Source organism: Pelodiscus sinensis, chromosome 3, assembly GCF_052426305.1.
Source record: "Pelodiscus sinensis isolate ZL-2025 chromosome 3, ASM5242630v1, whole genome shotgun sequence".
In the NCBI taxonomy this organism is placed as follows: domain Eukaryota; kingdom Metazoa; phylum Chordata; order Testudines; family Trionychidae; genus Pelodiscus; species Pelodiscus sinensis.
The window spans coordinates 24985388-25006837 of record NC_143054.1 but is presented as its reverse complement, the minus strand read 5'-3'; the positions used below and the strand labels follow the sequence as shown (position 1 = coordinate 25006837).

The window sequence follows — 21450 nt, the reverse complement described above, 5'->3', positions numbered from 1 at the left end:
CCGGGAAGTGGGCGAGGCTGGGCTTGGTGCTGGCGGGTTGGCTCCTGGCTGCAGGACAGCCACCTGCTGGCAGAAGTTGTGAGGCTGCTAAGCTCGATAGTTTCAAAGCACAGGGCCCATTATACATAGGAGTTCCGATTTTTTCATTACGCTAAGATTCCAAAGTCAGGATGTGCATCATACATAGGTGTGCATTATACTCGCGATTTTACGGAAAGCTACAGATAAAAGCGTAGACCAGGGGTGTCCAAACTTTTTTCAAAGAGGGCCAGATTTGATGAAGTGAACATGCGTGAGGGCTGACCATTTTCCTGACATTCTTTGAACCATTAAAATTAAATGCAAATTAACTATTTTATGCAAAGTTTATTGCAAACGGCATACTTTTCATTTCGTCACATGGATGACAAATCTAAACAGGTGTTAAATCACTCTGCCTTTCATATCTGAAGGCCAGATGGAAAAAAAAATCCAGGAAGCTGAAATATATGTCAGGAACATTGTAAAGTACATTACATATTATTGGTAATAAAGGTTGTCTGTCAACTTTTAAGTTAAAAAAATATGAACAGGAACATAACACCAAGTATACATGTTGTGTCCAAATATATTTATAACTGATTTAGACCAACTGACATTAACTGAGATTTTACAATGTATTCATCTCAATACATATGGATTCGTTGGGGGCCATAAAAGATAGATATTGCCAAATTACCTGTGGGGCCATATTAAACCAGAACACGGGCCGCAATTGGCCCGCGGGCCGGACTTTGGATATGCCTGGCGTAGACCGTCAGAAACCAGTGCCATTCTCCAAAAGGATGCCCAGAGATTTCTTTCCATCAAGTTACATAACACTTCATAAGAGTCCCAACATAAATGTTCCATTGTTGATGCAGGCCTATTCTTTTCTAAGGCCACACATAATTTTAACAACAGAAGATATTAATTTAGTAGTGCTGAGTGCTAACGGAAGATACAGGAGAACCTCAGAGTTATGAACACCTGTGTTATAAACTGACCAGTGTACCACAAACCTCATTTGGAACTGGAAGTACACAATCAGAAAGCATCAGAGTTTCCCCACTTCTCTTTCAAAAAAGGAAATAAAATACTGTGCTAAACATAAATTACAGAAATTAAGTTAAATAAACAACAGCATTTTTCTTCTGCATATATAGTTTCAGAGCTGCATTCAACTAATGTTCAGTGGTAAACTTCTGAAAGAATGTCATCATGTTCAGAGTTACAAACATTTCAGAATTGTGAACAGCTTCCATTTCCAAAGCGTTCATAATTATGAAGTCCTACTGTATGGTCTAGCTACAAGAAAATATGCATACTAGTCAGTCAAATGACTAGTACAACTCTAACTTATAGAATACATTATTTAATGGAATGAGGAATATCTTCTGAAATACTGTGCTTTGTTGACATGGTTTTCAAAAGTATAACTGTAGAAAGAACAGACATATTTTTAGATCTACTTTAAATCCCATATGCCTTCTTGTCTTTAATTCCTTCAAAACTATTCAAATTTGCTTTCAGAGTTTCTCCCAAGAGCAGTAGAAACTGGCAGCTATATGCAATTAATTCTGTAAACTGTAGTAAAAAAAAAGCTTACAATGATATTAAACTTTGAAAAGATGTCAAGGTAAGTGAGCTTATGTATAGTTTAATCTAAATGCAGAACCATAATGTATTGAAGTGAATATGCAAATAAACAGCACATATGAAAATAACTTCCACTTCAGTGTAACAACAGCCCTTCACAAATTCTAATGACAACCATATCCTGGGTTTATACATATGCAGATCATTTTCTGTCAAAATTGAATTTCACATTTCAATTTAAATAAGAAGAAAATATTTACACACAGTCCTGTATGTACTCTGGGTGACATTAATAGATTTGGCTGATTATAAAGTTCATGTTTAATAAAAATGTAATATTTAACTAAACTATAATTTATCTTTAAATTGCTTTTATTAGTAATTACTGCCAAACAGTCTAATTAAGATATGTTTGGATCAAAAATGGTTGATTCTATAACGTTTTGTTCCTCAAGCAGTTCAATTTTTTTATTTAAATAAATAGAACTTTATGCTGAGGGACTGACAGGACATTACACCTCCTTTTGATGAAATGTATCAAAGGAACTCACTAACAGAAAATTCAGCTACATTAGTTTCAAATGTAGAGTTCACAGATAGCCAAGAGGTAATATTTAAGTACAGTGTATGAGGATATTCGTGTGTCAATTGTGAAGATGCAAATGAGAAGAGCAGTATAAATTGGAACAATGTATTGTGATATGGTTTGCAGAATAAAAATAGAGAAGGGGGTAGAAATCACCTCATAGCAGGTATCTGGCTCTAAGCACGTGTACACATTCTGCTGCATATCCAACATATCCTGTAGTAACCCTTTCCAATGCATCTCACTGACGGGTGGCTGCCTAAATAAATTGAAAAAAAAATCAATATTTATCATCCTCTTACTGGAATTTTTTATAAAAAAGAACAAAAAGAGAGGATGCTACCTCTGACCCAACATATCACAGTTTTGGTTACAGGCAGTCCCCGAGTTACGCGGATCCGACTTTCCGCAGTTACGAACAGAGCCCTTCCTCTCCCTGGTCTCCAACCCAGCAGCACTCCAGCTGCTCTGCCCCAGGCGTCCCCAAGTCAGCCGCTGCTGAAACTGACCAGTGGCTGATCAGTTTCAGCAGCAGCTGACTTGGGGATGCCTGGGGTTCTTAAGTTGAATCTGTATGTAAGTCAGAACTGGCGTCCAGATTCAGCCGCTGTTGAAACTGATCAGTTTCAGCAGCGGCTGAATCTGGACGCCAGTTCCGACTTACATACAGACTCAACTTAAGAACAAACCTACAGTCCCTATCTTGTACGTAACCTGGGGACTGCCTGTATTTTTAAGTAAGTATCCCCAAAATCCTCCAGTGGGGAGAGAGTGAGTTATATTTGTTGAATACCACAAAAAGATAGGTAATTGCCATTCTGAGATATTAATATTGAATTACTGCAATAAATTGACTGCAATCTTCCAAAAGGCCTAATATATTGCCTGCTACCCATGGAGACATCATTATCTTATTGATGGGAGGAATTTAGAAGGCAGTATTTTATTAAGCTATTGGTTCACTGTCTCCCCAACTGCTTTTTGATTGTCAAGTAACACTGACGTTAGTATTTTCTCTATATTCTTTATAATGAAGTATTTAACTGAGCATCTGACCCTAATAGGTAAGTTAGTAAAATATGAAGGCCCAAGAGCCAACGAGCTGTACAGATAGGAGGTACTTTTCTTCAAAAGAACCTTCTTACTTTAGGTAGGACACTGATTTGATCTTTTCAAGCTATTTAAAAATTCTGAAGAGAGCTTTCAGCATGCATCAGCAATATTCTAGCCATCAAAGCTGATGAAGTTTTTCTTAACAAGAGAAGCAGTAATTACAACATAAAAATAGCTGCTTTTCTCAAAACTTCAACTGTCTTATTTCACTATTCTCAATGCAAGTTGTGCAATAACTCAGTTACAGTAAAATGGAACAAGAAAAGAATTTTCAAAATAAAATATTATTAAAAGAAATAGAAGACTTAATTATTGTTAAACTTTTACAAATACTGATACAAAAGCTTGTAAGAAAATCATTTGAAGCAAAAAAAAATCTAAAAGCTTCTATTTCAAACTCTGCACTTTCTGTAAAATATAATTAGTTTTAAAATAATTTATTTATAGTTTTATTGTTTATTTAAAAAATACATGTACATCTAGAAGTATTCTTCTCTGCCAATATGCCTCTTAAGCTTGCTTAACTGAACAAAAACACAACCATGCTGAAATCAGTGTGAAACAATTCTAGCAAGAGGCATTATTTTTAATAACTACAAAAATCAGTGAGGCACTGGAAGCCAATGCTCACTTTCATGTTAACATGTTTGTTTTATGGATATTGTGTTAAGACTGAAAGAAAAAAAAGTACCACCATATTGGTGCACAAAATGTGAATATGCACATCCTCTGAATATGACCATTCTAAGCTGACTAACATGGTCAATACTCACTTGCGTCCTGTGTGCCTCGTCAACCTAATCATAAGCTTGCGTGCTTGTTCAGGACTGCCCTGCGTATCTTTTACAAATGATACAGATTTCTGAAGTCCATGCTTCTCCAAAATTTCTGATACACTATAAATATACAGAATAAATCATTTAGCATCTTGCCATTTTGTACCACATTTGATCATTACTTACATTGCAATAGTGCCTCGAGTATCTCTCAACCTTTTTGATATTTAGGACCAGGGTTTGCTGCCTTCCTGAACTGTGTCAGGGCGCTCTCAGGGACCAGAACCAGTCACTGAGAAACAATGGCCTAGAGGCTTCAAACAACATCAGGGTTCTATTGTGCAGTGAGAGTCTCTCCCCTGAAGAGCTTACAACTTCAACAAACAAGTTAGACAAAGCGTGGGAGGAAGGAAATATTAGTAGGAACTAGGAATGTTAGCAGTTAGTCGGCTAACAGTTTAACTGATAAGCGATTGCTTATCAGTTAACAGTCCCAAGTTAGCCAAAATACCCTCCCTGCCCCCCACATGCTCTGCAATTAAAACTTGGATCAGCAAGCTGCCTCAGTCCTAGTCCGCCTGTCCAAGTTTTAAATGGAGAGCACATAGGGGAGCCACCTTTGATACAGAAGCAGCAGCATAGGGTAGCAGGCAGGAGCTGGTCCGAGCAGAGAGCCAGTTTAAAAACCGGCTCACGCCTGTCACCTTGTGCTGCTGCCTCTGATACAAAGGCAGTAGCATGGGATAGCTAGTGGGACTCCACAGGTAGAGTTGCCAGGTATCCGGTATTCACCTGGAAAGTCCAGTATTTTTGGCTCCTGTCGGGTAAAAAAATTCAGAGAATACCGGACGCGTAAAATGTCCGATATTTTCTGAGTTTTCCCCCAGCCAGGAGGCACCTGGTAACCCTACAAACACTCAGCACCCGGCCTTCCCCCGCCCCCCACCTCCCAGACCCACCAACGATGTCAGTCCCACCAACGATGGGAGCAGTTACATGATTACTAAAATGGATTTCTAACACTCCTAGGAACCTTACAGAGGCGGAGCTGATTGGAGGCTGAGAGAGTACACAACTTTGCCGAAGTCATACATAAAATCTGTGGCAGAGCCAGAAACTGAACTCACATCTCCCAAATCACAAACTAGCACCATAACCACGAGTATTGTCCTTCCTTCAAACAAAAAATACTGTCAGTACACATACCACATTGGCAGCTAACAGCAAGATTTTCAGCAAGTCCCTTCCAAACTGAACAAAATCTATTTTCAATTTAGAGTATATTCAAAAAATGTCACTCTCTAATCACCAGGTATTTTATCAAAGAAGCGAACCAAAAATTTGAATCTTATTTCAAGGAAGAATGTTATAACCATCTTGTTAACCCGAAATTTTTTTTTAAAGGTTCTGATTATCGGAACATATAAACTTTTGCTAAACTGTAAGGAGCTAGCATTACAGCAATACCATTAGAAACAAAAAAAAACCTCCCCTCATTACTTCCTTTCTTAGACTAACCTCTCTTAGTCATTTTTGTTCCTCTTTTCTTCCAATAAACACTCAAGGCATTTGAAACTTGCTCAAAGAGGTCTCCACGCTGTGCGGTTTGCCCCCATACCTCCATGGGGTCGGAGAAGAACATTCACAGATGCACAGCGGGGTCCCAGGCCAACCCCCACAAAGAGTGGGGAGGGAGCACCACCTAGCTCTGTTCCTAGTGCCAGCTGTGGGCCTTATGGCAGGGATTCTGACTGCCAGCTCAACACCAGGTTCTGGTTCTAGCCAGGGCCGCCAACCACATGCCCAGCAACTTCACACCCCGGAATCCCACTCCTGGCTGAGACTCTGCTCCTTGCCAAGCCTCTGTCCCTTTCCCTACTGTGTCCTCAACCTTTGCTCCCTTATCTCTGTCCATGTCCCTACTCCTGGCCCTGCCTCCAAAGGGTGACGGCAGCAGACAGGGTAATGGGGGCACAAGGTAAAAAGTTTGGGGACTGCTGGCTTAGAGACTTTTGTCCACAAATACCAAAGCAGTTCAACACTCCGTTCTCATTCCTTTCAATTTTAGCTTTGATATTTACTTTGGGACAGTAGTTGTTGAAATATGTTTTGTAGGGAAAAAGCTACAATCCAAATATTGTAGAAGAATTTAAGATTCAAAAAGTAATTTTCCTCTAGATTTGTAGTGAAGAGTTTAGATAGGACCTAATTTCATGTGTCATGGTAATCTGCATGTTCTTGTACTACTCCTCCAATAAAACATAATCAACTGTTGATATGGTAAATTGTTTTTACCTGAGAATTTTTTCCAGTTCATCTACCCTGTCGTGAAGCGTTTTAGTTATATCTGTTTCAGGGCTGTGAAGGTTTAAAAAAACAAAACACTGTTGAATCCAGTTATTGTTGGCATACCACATTATTGACAAGGAAATAAACACTAACAGGTTGGACATTCAGCCTAGAATCTTTCAAAACCAAAGGATGCTGCAGCTTGACAAGGAAGGAGCAATACTGTTGGCTTCTAGTAAAAGGCAGGCCAAGAACTTGTAGGTAATACTAGACAACACTGAACCTACCTCCAGAAATATAGAGGCTTGCTTCTCACTTGACACTTTGCCATTCAACTCCCTCCCTTCCACCTATGCACATTTTTTTCAAGTGTGATCTTCCCAAATGTGGAGATTGGCAATGGACCCAGAACAGAAGAAAGCAGCTCAAGGCTACTCCTGTTATTCAGTCTTTCATCCATTTTCTCCAGAAATGTTGGTCAGAGTAGGAGGGCCTGCTTCAAAATGGCATGAATGCCTATGACTGTCAATGTTGTATGTAGTAGAAATATTAAAATGTTTTTAAGTAAACGTGTAACCGCTGAAATTTTGAGTGGTTACCCAGTCACACGGGGGGAGAGGGAAGGTTACTCGGAAGTAGTTGTGCACAGGTAACCAGCTCTTAAATTGCTGGTACAGAAGCAGCAGCACAGTAGTGGGGAGAGCAGGTGGCACACAGGAAGCCAGCTTTTAACAGCTCCCCATGCACACTGGAAGCCTGTGTGTCACCATGAAGGTTAAATGATGAGCTCAGGTTCAGCAGCTAACCATGTACAGTTACACTTCCACATCCCTAGTACATAGCTGTCTCAATAAAGAGACAAGGTGGGTGAATTTTTTTTATTGGACCAATTTCTGGTGTTGAAAGAGACAAGCTTTCCAGCTTACTCAGAGCTCTTCTTCAAGTCTGGGACATATAATCAGAGGGTATTGTCTACACTACAATTAGTGATTTGAGCTTGCACATCTTAGGATAAGGGGCTGTTTAATTGTAGTAAAGATGTTTGAGCTTGGGCTGCCTGAGCTTGGGTATCCTCCTACCTTTGTCTGATATATAAAGTAGAAATGTGAAAGGTTAACTTTTCAGTGGTTACAGTTACCTATTTAACCAACTTTTTACATCCCTAATACAAAGTGCCGGTGAATAGCCCTGGCCTGAACATCCTGATGTTAACCTTTCGATTTAGATAATTTATGAATTTTTTTTGTTTAACGTATATGTCATATAAGCTCAAAGAGTTCAATTAACAAAAGTCATTACATAATTATGTTACTTACTCTAGCAATTAATTTATTTTAATTATTTCCCCAGGAGAAAAGCATATCATGTCAGGAAATATTTTAGGTAATTCAGAACTATGTTTAATGTGTCCTAAAACATCTGCAGATAACCACTAACGTATGCTCACCCATATCCTCTTTGTGGAAGGCATTCCAAAATATCATAACAGAGGGACAACTGGTCATCTCGTTCACAATTATAGATACATTCCAGTGCCATACTCATCAGCTGGTCCTGATCAGGAATTATTTTTTGCTGACACTGTCAGAAACAGAATTAATTTTGCTGTATGTTGGAACATTTTTTTCCATTTATAATCAGTTTTCCCATACTCCAGTGCTACTGTCAATACAATCTTAGTGTAATTATAACTGTAAAACCAATTTAATGATTTTTTTTAATTAGAGGCTCTCTGAATCTTTAATAATTCTTGTCAAATATCTTTTGTAAGTACAAAAAATGCAACAGAAGTTATTCTGTATCTTCTATGTACTGCAACTGGCTGAAACAGCAAGATACTTGCAACTGAATCCGGTTTACTTTTGAAAAAGAAAATATTTTAAATAAGCAAATTATTAAATAAAAATGTTTGAGACTTGAAACTATTACTTACGTCCATTAAAGCAGTTTATATTATTTGCATATTAACAGCATCCATGCTCACTAAAATGCTAGTTATTGTGTATGACCCATCCGTCATACAAACCACTGTTGTATGCAGCAGAAAAATTAGGTGCTTCTAATTATTATATCAATTTATGATTCAAGAATTTAAAATTGCAATCGAAACTGGATAGACACACTACACTAATTCAGATAGCTGCAGATAAGATGCTGAAATGCAACCTTATATTGCCAGAGTATATTGCATTTTACTGAAAATCCTTTAACAGTTTGTAATTCCATGTTTACAGAAAGACCATTCACTTTTGTAAAAGCACAACACTCCTCCTCTAAGAATGCTTGCTGTTATTTTTCCTCTGTATCGGGGCCATGTTTTGTGGATACTTTCAATGTAGATCAAATGCCAATGTTTTTCAATCATCTAAACTTGCATTGTTCAGACCAGGTCTAGAGGAGACACTGGTAAAAACAGTGGATGTCAATCCGCACTAGATCTGCTGTAAATGCAGGACACAACATGCAGAAGAGTAATACAAGGGTGTATTATGGGAAAAATCAGTTACTTTGCAATAGTGTGTCTTTCAGTAAGGATGTAATTACTTACAAATGATCGATGGTAGAGTCCTTCTGCAAGACTCTGAGGGAAAAAAGTGATGGTTTACAAGTCTGTCACAGCAGATGACTATGTAGTAATGAGAAAATCTTGCTATTGTTTTATTGGAATAGTCATAAGTTGGCAGAGATTACAACTGTACTGAATATGCCTTCATCACAATAGAAAAGAATGTTAAGCATTTAGGGTGGAATTTTCAAAAATACTTTGGTGTCAGCTTAACCCTGATCCTATTGAAGTCAACAGAGTCAGCCGACACTGAAAAAGATTTTCCAAGTAGTATATCCCCACTTCTTTCCTTCTCGTGTAACACCACCAATAACAAAATTTCTGCAGACCAAATTTGGTCCTCACTTGCACTGTGCAAATGTCTCCAGTGAGGCTGTGTGGGAGTAAGCAAATGGAAATGAATACATAATTCCAATGACAATGCATAAGAAGGAACATCATCTAGCTTTCTCACATCTAACTAGCAGGGAAGACACCGACGAGCAGTAAAAAGTTAATTGTATCTGTTAAACAAGAAGATATGTCTGAAGATAAACAAGGAACAGATCTACTGAGTAAGAAGTCATTTTTAGCAACACTTTTGCAGAGTAGAACCATACTTCAAAAGCAGATAGTTAGATAACGATCAGTTGAGGAGAGAAAGCCAAAACTTTTGTTTATTTGGCCAGTATATGAAATACAACTTCAATTCCAATTTTAATTGGCTCTTAAATGCACAGTTAATTCATTTTCAGGACTATTTTCCAAATATGTTTCGCAAGATGTAAGAAGTGACTGCTGAATGCCCTCTTTTGAGCAAAGAGGAAGTAACAAATATTCATCTCATCCAATATGAGACTAAACATCTATTAGAAGCAACATAAAATCTGTAGCTGAACGTAAGAGTTAGTTGTATCAGTATTTTGTATTATAGCAATTATATTAGTTTATTCCATGTTCTATATCATTAATGAAGATTTCTCACATCAGTGGCCCAAGAAACAATATCGGTGGTATCCAACTCTAACTGACGACACTGCCGTCTTTCACTGTCTCTTGCTTTTCAGTTTTAGCCAAAGGTCAATCCACACTCAAAACATCTAAGGCAACATTAATGTTCCAATTAAGGTTTCATGACATAGTATTTAGCATTTTACTAGAGCCCAAATCATTACTGTGGTTTCTTGTTCTGCTAATTTTGTACTTTTATGAAAAAGCCATCAGGCATGTCTGTCTAACAAGATTTATAAAATCATGTTACTACACATAGTTCAGTTGCCCTCTAGATATTTAGTGATTTATTAGCTCTCAATATTTGTTCTGTTAGTTTACTCTGAATCAGGTCTTGATTAAATCAACATAGCACAGCGTGACATCGGACTCCCATGGTTTTATCCCTGTGGACCTGTGCCCCACCATCCATTTGAAGAAGAGGCAGCCGAGGATCTTCTCCCATTACAGAAGAATCAGGGAGAGTCCTTCTATTTTCAGAAGCAATAGAGGTGTGTCCTTCTCCACACTACGAGGAGAGGTAGAGGGGAGAGAACTTACCTTGGCAGCCAGATTGTGCCTATGCAGGAAGTGGGTATGTTGATATAGTTACTGATTATGCACTTAAAACACAGGAAGGGAAGCTCAGGATTTAGGATGGACCTTTCTGCTATGTATGTTTTACATGTAAATAATTACACAAATAAATCAACTTTGCAGGAACTGACGAGGGTTGTGGGATGAATGTAAATTTCAAATATCCAGCGACACAGATTTCAATCTGGCTACTGAGAAAAGGTAGTTTAAATAATTAGGAACTTTTCCTTTATATAAATACTCCTTACCAGAACTCATAAAGAAAAAAAAATGAAAGCTGGTAACATTCTTCAGGCAAAGGCATCACACAGAAGTTCTCAAAAAATTATTTTAAGAGGCTTCAAACAAACTACCAAAATATTCAGCCATCTCCAAAAAATGTAGTTCAATGCAATACCACCACTCTCAATAAAAAGATATTTAGAAGAACCCACACTAACTTCAACTCTGCTGGGTATTCCTGCTAGAGATTAAATATTAACATAACTTTTGAAATTGTGTTTAAACCTTGTTTAGGGAACTTATTTTCATATTTGCATGACAACTGTTCAGTGAAAAAGGAAATAAAACAACAGAGTCAACCTCCAAACTGATTAGGAAACAAATAAAGCTTACTTATGAATCCAATTTTGCTGGATAAATTATAGTTTTCTAATAAAACAATAAATAAAACAACTATGAATCAGTACTTACATCTGGTTTTGAATTTTGAAAGATCTTGAGAGGGAATTTCAGGTCTTCCTTTGCTAAGGTTACTAAATACTCTCTAAAAAGTGTGTTTGCAAGACCAGGGGACTGATTTTCACAGCGATGTAGAAATGGGACCATCCACTGATAAATGTTCTTCACATATTTTTCATCAGAAGACTAGAAAGCATAAGGAGTTAAACAAAACAAACAAAAGGAACCAGTTTTTATCAATGAAAAAAAGTAAAAACAAATATTTTGTGTAACAATACAATTATGCTAACAATGCATTATCAGCACCATTCAAATCCCGAGCTTGAAGCATTGCAGCATTGCCTCCTACTGTAGTAAGATGAAGGCCAGAAACATAAGCCCATGTAGCACAGCTTTGGTCTGAGGCATGAGGCCTAGCTAACAATGGACAAAACATGGCTAACAAAGCAAAGCTAACCTGTGACCAAGAGGCTGGCCCATGCCCACAGAACTTGGCATGAACGGGGCTGAGAATGCAAAACACTAACTAACAACAGGGCCAGGTGTAGAACAGTAATCGGTACTAGGTACCGACTGTAAAACAGTAATTGGTATTGGTCATAATTTGAAAGCACATGACAAAAGCAGCTCATTAAAAAAAACTTTGGTACCCATACTCCCCACAGATACCCGCCCAAGTTCAGGAAAGGGTCTAAGGACGCATGATGGATAGACATGATCTAATCAAGCCACAAGATAGGGGTGATGGGTGGTATCTAAGTAGCATCAAAGGGTGGCAACCTGACACATCAGGAGTGATGTGTAACTTGTTTGTACCTATATATAAAGTGGTGTCTTGGGGGAGTCATTCCATTGTTACAGAGTAAATATGCGTAGTGGTTCAATAGAGTCTACTGGCAACTCTTACTGTACTTTGCTTAACAATAAACCTGGCCAGGCACCTTATCTGATTCGTGTTCTTTGGGAGCTCTCTTCAAGTCTGCTGTGTTAATTAATATGTAAATCAACATGGTGCACATGCAAGCAACCTTCTGGTTATCATCACTGAGGGAGCTAGAGACCTTCAGGAATTCATCAGGAGGACCCCGCCTGACTGATATCACCTACCACTTTAACTACAGAATTAGCTAAACTGGAGCAGAACACTGTCATCCAAGATGGGAGGAATGGTCTCTATGTGTCTAAGGGAATCTTATAAGAAAGCCCAGCTCTCTCAATTTCCTCAGCTGCTTTGACTACAGCTGACCTGGTCACTACCAGGCATTCCCAGTACAACGTCCCATCTCACTGCTCCTTTGGTGGTAGAATAAGTCTAGTCTTACCATAATTATATTAAGTTATTTTGGAATACTGCTAAAAGCTTCCCAAGCAATGCAAGCAAGAGAAATAAATACTGATTTTCAACAGTGTATGGTCTCAGCAAAACTTGGACAGAATTTCATGGGACAAAGAAAAGGCACTCTCTTGCCTAAGGGTGTTCCCTCTGCTGAATTTCAAAGATCTGATACATACCTTGAAGGTGTTTCAAAAGAAAAAAAAAATCACTAGAAATCTTTTCTAATGGTAAGTGTTAGGCAAATTGTGCCCTCCCCAAAGCAGCACATGCACTTCCCTGCGAGCTGGATCTGGAGAAGAGCCTCGGGGTTTCCTCTTCTCCCCACTCTCCTGCAGGAAGCCAGAGCTGGTGCACTCATCTTATGGGGAGGCAGGGGCATGAGTCTGAAGTGTCTGGCCCAACGCAGCCAGAGGCGGTGGCAGTTCCACAATGGGTCCTGGAGTGTTGGGACCCCAAGCGCAGTGAGGAGCTGTTGCTGCCTCCGCCTGCTGGCTCGGCCCCAGCCCTCCTCCAGCGGCTGGAGGGAAGGAGGAAGGACGCGGACTGAGAGGCCGGGGGGAGACCGGGGCTGGATGCGGCCACGGGCAGGGGGAGAAGTGGGTTGGCCAAGAGGCCAGGTCTGCGACTGGGTAGGGAATGTTGAGGCCAGGGCTGGCTGCAGGAGGAGGGAGGGGAGGAAGGCTGGGGCTGGCGCGGTCCTCCCCTCCCTGGTTGCGGAGGCTAATAGGCTGGGGAGGGAGGGTGCTGAGAGGACAGGGCTGCCACAGCCCCCAGCCCTCCTCTCCCCAGCACCCGGGATTGGCATGGCCTTCCCCTCCCAGGCGGCTGGGTGGAGATCTGGGCTTGTCTACCTCCAGGGACAGAGGGCTGGCAAGCATAGCAAGCAGGGGGCATAGTCCCCTAGTGTTATTTTAATTTTTAATAATAAGCAAAAATGGTTCCACTGTTTTCCAAAAATACTATTTCTACATTACTAAAAAAGGAAAAATCTAGTGCCAACCCTGTTAAGGATATGAATGGGAAATAAGTGGAATTGTGACAGGGAAACACCTCTGGCTGAAGAGCATTGTTATATTATGTATTCCAGGAGGTCTATATAAGCATGGAAATTATTTAGGCTCAACCACCTACTCAATACATTTTCAAAAATACATACATTCATCATTAGCAATCTTAGTTTTTCACTATCTTTCATCTCCTGCAGATCTTTCAAGGTTAGGGTTAGATCACATCCAGTCTCATAAATCAGCATCTCCAGAGTAACCAGGTTATCACAAAGCACCTGCAGACCAGGAATGTTCCTCTCCATGCCAAGCCGAACCAAAGACAGAGCACAGTCCACCTAAGCACAAGGAAAAAACAACATTGTTACCTGATTGCTTCTTTTTGATAATCAGCGTGTGAAATAGTCCTAACTGGTCCTTCGGATATTATTGTTACAATAATTTTTCCAAGTAGGGTTTATGGCTGTTTGAACTCTCATTTGCATTTATGAAGCATTTTGAATTAAGAGCTCCCTGTCCTTTCCCACACATACTTACAAAAGACTCACTAGTCTCAAGAACCCCGGGTTTGAGCCAGAGTAGTGTCATGGTCATGAAATAAGAGGTCACAACACTTATTGGAAAGTTCAAAGGCTTCAGGAATCGCACACAAAACTTACAACTCCAAACATTTTCTTCAAAATTATTCCCTGTTTAATTGGTCTGTTTTCTTTAAATCACTGCATCAGGACAATGCTCCTCAGACAAAGCAGGTGGTTGTCAAAAACTTTCACAGCTACTACTAATGCTTCAGAATCCTTGTGGTGGGTACCTTGTATCTTCCGATCCTGTATTTTGCAGAAGACAACACCCCAAGGGAACTACAACGTCCTTGGATGGGATGCCACAACCATATCCACATTAGATATTTGAGCCATGAACGTGCTGGGAGTCATTAATCTTACAGAACTAAAAAAAAAATGGTTTATATAAGCTTCTTAAATTTTATCAGTCACCTCTGGCATGGAGCTTACGTCTTCAAATTATGTGTGCAATATACTAGGGATGTTAGATATTGGGTAATTGAATAGTCATGTAACCACATGATATCTTTGCAGTTACACGGCTATCCGACATTCCAGAGTGTCAGGACCACAGCCAGTGCGCTCTCAGTCCCACTTCCAGGGAGCTCCCTGCCATCCTGCACTGCTGCCTCTGTATCAGAGGCAGCAGTATGGGATGGCAGGCAGGAGCTGGTCCACAAGGGGAGCCAGTTTAAAAACCAGCTCCGCACACAGACCAAGGCAGCAGTGCGGGGTGGGAGCAGTGTGGGGTGGCAGCAGCCCCTGTTCATGTGGGTCTGAGCTCCCCACCAACAGAGGCTGCTCCGGGGGGAGGCTGCCATAAAGCAACCTCTGGCTGGCTGCGGACACAGGCTAGTCTGGCAGTAGTCCCAATCCACGGCTGGGGGGCGGAGGGGAGAATCATGTAGTTGACTACTCATTGACATCCCTACAGTATACAGCAGCTTACTATTAACATTTGGTGGTACATACTTCTCTTTCCTTCTCCTTTTTATAGTTGTATTGACCTACCTTGTGATTACTGCCCTTTACTTCCTATCAAAGTGGAAAATACATTTCCTAAAGCTCTGATTCTGTTTTTTCTCTCAAATCTAACTCAGACAATTCTCCCTCCTTATTGAAGAGGAACTTGAGAGATGCAAGAAAGCTAGCAATATTTTTTTATTTTTTCTGTTTTTCCTTAGACTTCACCCTTGTCTCATAAGAACATAAGAACGGCCGTACTCGGTCAGACCAAAGGTCCATCTAGCCCAGTAGCCTGTCTGCCAACAGTAGCCGCACCCGGTGCCCCAGAGAGGGTGGACTGAAGACAATGATCAAGTGATTTATCTCCTGCCATCCTTCTCCAGCCTCTGACAAACAGAGGCTAGGGACACCATTTCTATCCCCTGGCTAATAACCTTTTATGGACCTAACCTCCATGACCTAACCTAGTCTCATTCCTGTCTTCTCCCCACTCCTCAACACACACCTTGGGAAGGGAGCCATTGACCCATCAGAATAAGGGTCTGCTAGGTCTATGAAGAGATAAGGTATGAAAGGCTAGCCTTTAATACTCTCAAGGCTGTGTCTAGACTAGCAAGTTTTTCCCAAAAGCAGCTGCTTTTGCAGAAAAACTTGCCAGTTGTCTACACTGGCTGCTTGAATTTCCGCAAGAACACTGACTTCCTACTGTCTGAAATCAGTGCTTCTTGCTGCTCCCGTTTGGGCAAAAGTCCTTTTGCGCAAAAGGGCCAGTGTGGACAGATCAGATTTGTTTTGCGCAAAAGCGCATCTAGATTGGCACGGACACTTTTCCGCAAAAAGTGCTTTTGCAGAAAAGCGTCCATGCCAATCTAGACGCTCTTTTCCGCAAATGCTTTTAATGGAAAACTTTTCCGTTAAAAGCATTTGCAGAAAATCATGCCAGTCTAGACGTAGCCTCAAGAGAAGTTGGGGTAGGAATACATCATAAAAGTAATGTCTTCTAAACCTGAAGTCACTCCTCCTAAAAGGCAAAAAATACCAGTTTGTTTCCCCCAAATTAATGACAACCCATTTAAATACATTAAAAGAAACACTTGCACTTCTCCTAGATCTTGTCCTTTTGCACCAAAGAGAAATTCTTGATATCTTTTGCACCTAAGAGTTGCCTGCTTTAACAAATATCTGCATAGCATGCCAGTACTCTTAACAGAGGAGTTCTGGGAGTAACGTGAGGCCCAATCCCAGCTGACAGAATAAATATATTTGAGCAGTTATTGTTCAGTAGACTGTGAGAAGACTACATAGTCTGCAGACATTGGGGAAGAAGCTTCCTAAAGGAGCACCTTTTGGTCTTTGTATGATGCATATTTCCTGTCTTTGCTATTGTTTGTGACAACATTTTGTTGGGTGGTTATTTTGTTTTGATGGGGAGGAAAACTCCAGGATTCCTAAACTAGCTGCAAACCAAACTACCATGATTTCTGCAAGTAAATAAGTTAAGGTAAAGAAGTTGAATATGAAAAAAAAAAGTTCAACAAACAGTAATAACAGAATTTTATTTTAATACACCCTCATATTTTCTGAATATTAATCCAAATTCATATACTTTCCGATATTATCCAAATCTGTTGCCTTTGGAAATACTTACTGGACTATACACAAACTTCAAAAAATCAATTACACTACCAACACATTAAATGAAACTGTGTGACAGTGTAACACAGAGAGCTGTATAGCACTTGAAAACCTCACTAGATATAAATCAACCAACACAATATTTTTGAAGGCCAATGTAAATGATTTCCAAAGGCATTTTTGAAACAAAGGAAATATATTCACCATTTCTTAAAATATAGGGGAAGATCAATCTTTTTATCAGTTAAGAATTTTAATTCTGTAGGCAACTAGAAACATTATTTTGATGGTTATTTAGTAATCAAAAGAAAGGGTCTACAATGAGAGTATCTTCAAAGATTAAGCACTTTATGCAACATCTATGAAATTTAATTGATCCTCTAAGTCACGAATATAAAGAAATAAGAGCTCGAAATAAGGGTTGATCTATAAAAGGAAGTACTTAAAATTATTAATTAATAGACACAGAAGTATTTTTAAACATCTCTACTTTGTTAAAACATAAGTGAACTGCAATTATCTGTGACATTCCATGAGGGATTCTCAAACGTTACCGAGTCAGAGAAAGAGCATGTAATAACATTACAGTAATAGGAACACCTTTCAATCTCATGGTAGCATTCAGTCAAGGATAAGAAAGTGCTTTACACATTTTAAACATGTAGGGAAACTGGAGCACAGACAGGATGTAGGACTTGCCCAGATTCACATAGTAAACATGCCTGACTTCACAAGTGAGTTCCCCAATTAAGCTACTCTACATGCAACACTCCTTTCTTTATGTAACATGAACATAAAATATGTTGCAGAAGGGAAAATGCACTTACCGGCTGGTAAAGCTGTGCTATTTTCCAGAGCCCACATACATAAAGGTTGAAGGAAATTTACTGGCTTCTTCCCCACACCCATATGAATCAGTCACTATTCAGCTCAGTAAACTTAAAACAGGACTGAATTCAGGAAACACTCTAAAATAATACTTAAACTGAGAGAGCAATTTGGGGTTATATAATATTATTTGGCAGCAAAACAGTTTTCTTTCCCTATGTATATGAAAAATAAAAATTTGTATAGCCACACTTAATAAAAATAGGATTAAATCCTGGCTCTACTGAAGTCCATGACAAACTCCCTAATAACTAGGGATGTAAAATCTCATTCAATCAGTTAACTGGTTAAACACTAGGTTTAACCAGTTAAGAGATTAAGGGGGATCCCAGGTGAGGGACTGCTCCAGACTGCTCCAGCCAGGCTCCATCTCCCAGCCTCACCAGATCCGCACAGGGTTGTCAGCCCTGCAGGGTTGGCTCCTGTCCTGGCCCACGGCATGGTGGGCCCAGTGGGGTTGGGACAGCTCTCCACCCACAGTGGGTTGCAGGGCTGATCCCAGTTAACTGCTACTGGTTAACCAGTTACCCATTCACATCCCTACTAATGACCATTAGTGTCTGAAATCACTACCAATACTCAATTCAGACAGTTCGATATAGCCTACTTTTGACATAACTTGCATAGCTTGAAAAGCAATAAAATAGTAGCATCTGTGCCAACAATTACTATATTGCACTTCTGCTCTTACCTGCATAGCATATTTCTCAATTTCCTGTGCCCTGTTCCAATACCAATCAGAAACCAGGTCTATTGAAAGCTTAGCAGTCCTGTATTTTAATAACTCAGGTTGTGCTTCATACAAGAATTCTGCTTCATCTTGAAGAACTGGTTCAAACAACGTTCTGAGAAATGCAGACAAAAAGGTACAAAGGTATATACAGATGGACCAAGACTGACACCAACAACATCTATATGTGTTCATGCAATGCTCTGGATAGGACTTAGCAGTACTAAGCAGTTGTACTAAACAGAGAAGTAAGCTGTAAAAACTTTAAAAAAAACAGCAAATACATGGATAAAAAGCCATTTTTTAAATAATCACTTCTTCCCCCCATCCCCAACTTGTTCATCCAGACTGATGGAAATGGTGCAACTTACACAAATCAAAAGCACAGTGGAAAAATTTGGAAAGCCTGTCTATGTACTACTTACGAATTTTGTTTAATATGATTTCAAACTATAATTTTGCTCCATTTTGCTCAGTGAGCACCACCTGTGAACCTGCAGCCTTCTAGTGACAGAGGGTGGATCACTTGATGATTACACACTCTGTTCATTCCTTCTAGGAGCACCTGGCATTGGCCACTGTCCAAAGACAGGATACTGAGCTAGATAGACCTTTGGTCTGAACCAGTATGGTGATTTTTATGATACTATACTGAGCTGGAACACCCAGAAGAAATTATTGCATCTAGCACGGAGCTAACAATTAAACCTTGATGACTGTCCATGAAAATGGAAGTACCCTTTGACAAAGAGCTGGCTCCAGCCATAGAGAAACCAATTTCTTCAAGTCTGGTTCTAGCTGGCTAACCACCAAGCAAGAAAATTATCACCTTGCAGGGGTTTTGAACCCAGCCACAGTCCCCATGACAAAGGGACTGGAAATCTATTTTAAAAAGGGTTCTCTCTCAGCCACTTTAAAGAAGAGGAAAAGACCTGAATCATAATGTGAATCCTAAGAGTGTTCAAGAGTAAAGGGAAAAGTGCCACAGGGAATTTGCACAGGTTTCTTTGTTTCATATGGGTCAGTATATCTGTTGGACCTCCCTGAGGAGGTCAAGCATAAACTAGAGTGTTCACTATGGTAGAACTCTGCAAAAGGTCATTCTAACAGCTAAAGCCAGAGATATCCTGGATAGGGGCTAACACTGGTCCTGAGGCAGTTAGGCTACAGGGTTCCACTTCAAAAAGAGATAGAGGATTGGGTTTCTGCACTTAGTAACTGGCCTAAAGATGCCAGAGCCAAAGACTGACTGAAGCCTATCTGGACAATGCCCAGCGTATGGTTAAAAAATAGTGGCTTGGTGAGGTTCCAGCAGGGGAAACTTATCTTGGACTGTGACACATACCACTGAAGATATTTAAAAATCCTGTGCATAAAGATGTTTAATATTGTTATGAGGCTCAGAAACCAGTTTCACAACTCCTGTAAATTAAAATTTCAGGTTTAACACTGCATTAAGATAGCATTCTGTTGCTTTTAATATATATTTTTTGTTGTATGAGCTTTTAATTGTCTACCAAGTTAGGCATAATAGTAAAGAAAAATATTTTATTCATGAAGTCCAACCACCATGTTTTGGCAACTTCTCAAAGTGTTTTTTCCGTGTGTGAGTGTGAGTGTGAGTGTGAGTGTGTGTACACTCACACACGTTTCTATACCTACTTGCACTGTGGATTTTCACACCAGTCTTCTTCCCGATGTTTCTGTTCATTCCAGGGAAGAATCATCAATACATCCTTCCTACAACTATTACAAAACACAATGAAAATTTTATACAAACATTTTGAAAAAATTGATTGCAAAATATTCTGTGTAGTTAATATATAGTGCAGCAAAGTATTTTCATTTAATCTATATCATAAATAGTGTGGGGTATCAGTCAACTGGGAGTATCAACTCCTGCAGATATCTGTTGAATAAATTGTATATATAGAGGCATGAGAGTAATTTTGCTCAACTTTGAAAGCCTGTATGCTATTTAAAGGTTTTTTGAAAGCTATTTCATGAACAGATTTTACTCATACTATTTTTTGACAATTTAATTTCTTAGAACTTTCTAATTTGTCAAACAATAGCAAAACTGTAGGCTAGCCTTCCTTTGCATTCGCAGTAAAGATATTTAACAAGAATATTTCACAGAAGCTCGAAATGAATTTAAAAGAATAGGACACGATCCTTAGCTTAAAGGATTTCTTTACAAACTTGTAAGCAAATCATTTTACTGCACAGAGATAAAATATATCTTGCTTCAATGACTTTCTTAATTAAGTCAGACATGGTTTTCTGCCTACAAGTAATCTATCTACAAGATATCTATCATGAACATTTACTAAATGCTGCAGTAAGAATTATCTGAAAATACAATTTGCATTTCCTGTATACAACACATTAAAAACAATAGAAGTTATTACTAAAAAATAGTTATGTTTTTATCCTTCTACTCTCTGGTATTTTTTAAGTGTTTAAACATCAAAAAAGCTAGAAAATCTCGTTAAGCTATGCAAAACATAAACCACAAAAAACCTGGATTCTCCAAACAACATAGGCACGGTTTTAAAAGTTTCAGCAAATTATAACAATACAATGATTAGAGCATAGAAAGTAGAGACCTGTGTTATATGCCAGCCTGCACAACTTTAGTCTCAACTACCTTTTTTCCATTTTCCCCACTTTCCACTTAAATTAAAACATTAAATCCTGAAAAGTACAATCTATCCTTAAAAAGCCATAAAAGCCTCCATGGTGATACCAAACAAGGCCACCTCTTTTCCTTCACCTTAGTGCTCAAGCTTCTAACCTAGCGAACAGAAATTTGTCTCCTTGACAGGTGGAAGGATAAGGCTACCCTACCCATAAACAGCTGGTGCTGGTTAGGATAGGAGAAAGCAGCTATAACAAAAGGCAGGAAACACTTCATTTCAGAATTCAGCAAGAAAGTTGGAGCATAGGTTGAATATCAAAGCATTCTCTTTTCCCTATACCGCCTAAGCAGATAAAACAAATACACATATGGGGGGGAGCTATGACAAAGGAGTGTCAGAATATCACTTCATCAACCAGGAATCTGAGTCCAGTGCCATTACCCTTTGTTTTAAGTCCTATCTGACTCCTTTGGTTTAATCCTAGCCCCATGA

General features: G+C 39.3%; 1 protein-coding gene across 5 annotated transcripts in view; it reads right to left on the bottom strand.

Annotated features, from left to right (window-relative positions):
* NBAS (NBAS subunit of NRZ tethering complex) overlaps nt 1-21450 on the bottom strand; it is a 341233-nt gene that overhangs the window by 223078 nt on the left and 96705 nt on the right. For 3 of the 5 annotated variants that reach the window (XM_075923472.2, XM_075923475.2, XM_075923476.2), the window contains 9 exons: nt 19979-20062; nt 18278-18431; nt 13687-13872; nt 11207-11380; nt 8930-8962; nt 7829-7962; nt 6388-6450; nt 4090-4212; nt 2360-2462 (listed from right to left, as the gene is read on the bottom strand). In XM_075923472.2, coding sequence (XP_075779587.2) covers nt 2360-2462; nt 4090-4212; nt 6388-6450; nt 7829-7962; nt 8930-8962; nt 11207-11380; nt 13687-13872; nt 18278-18431; nt 19979-20062 — 1054 coding nt within the window. The remainder of the gene's footprint in view (nt 1-2359; nt 2463-4089; nt 4213-6387; nt 6451-7828; nt 7963-8929; nt 8963-11206; nt 11381-13686; nt 13873-18277; nt 18432-19978; nt 20063-21450) is intronic. The other 2 variants (XM_075923474.2, XM_075923473.2) reach the window with 2 other exon arrangements.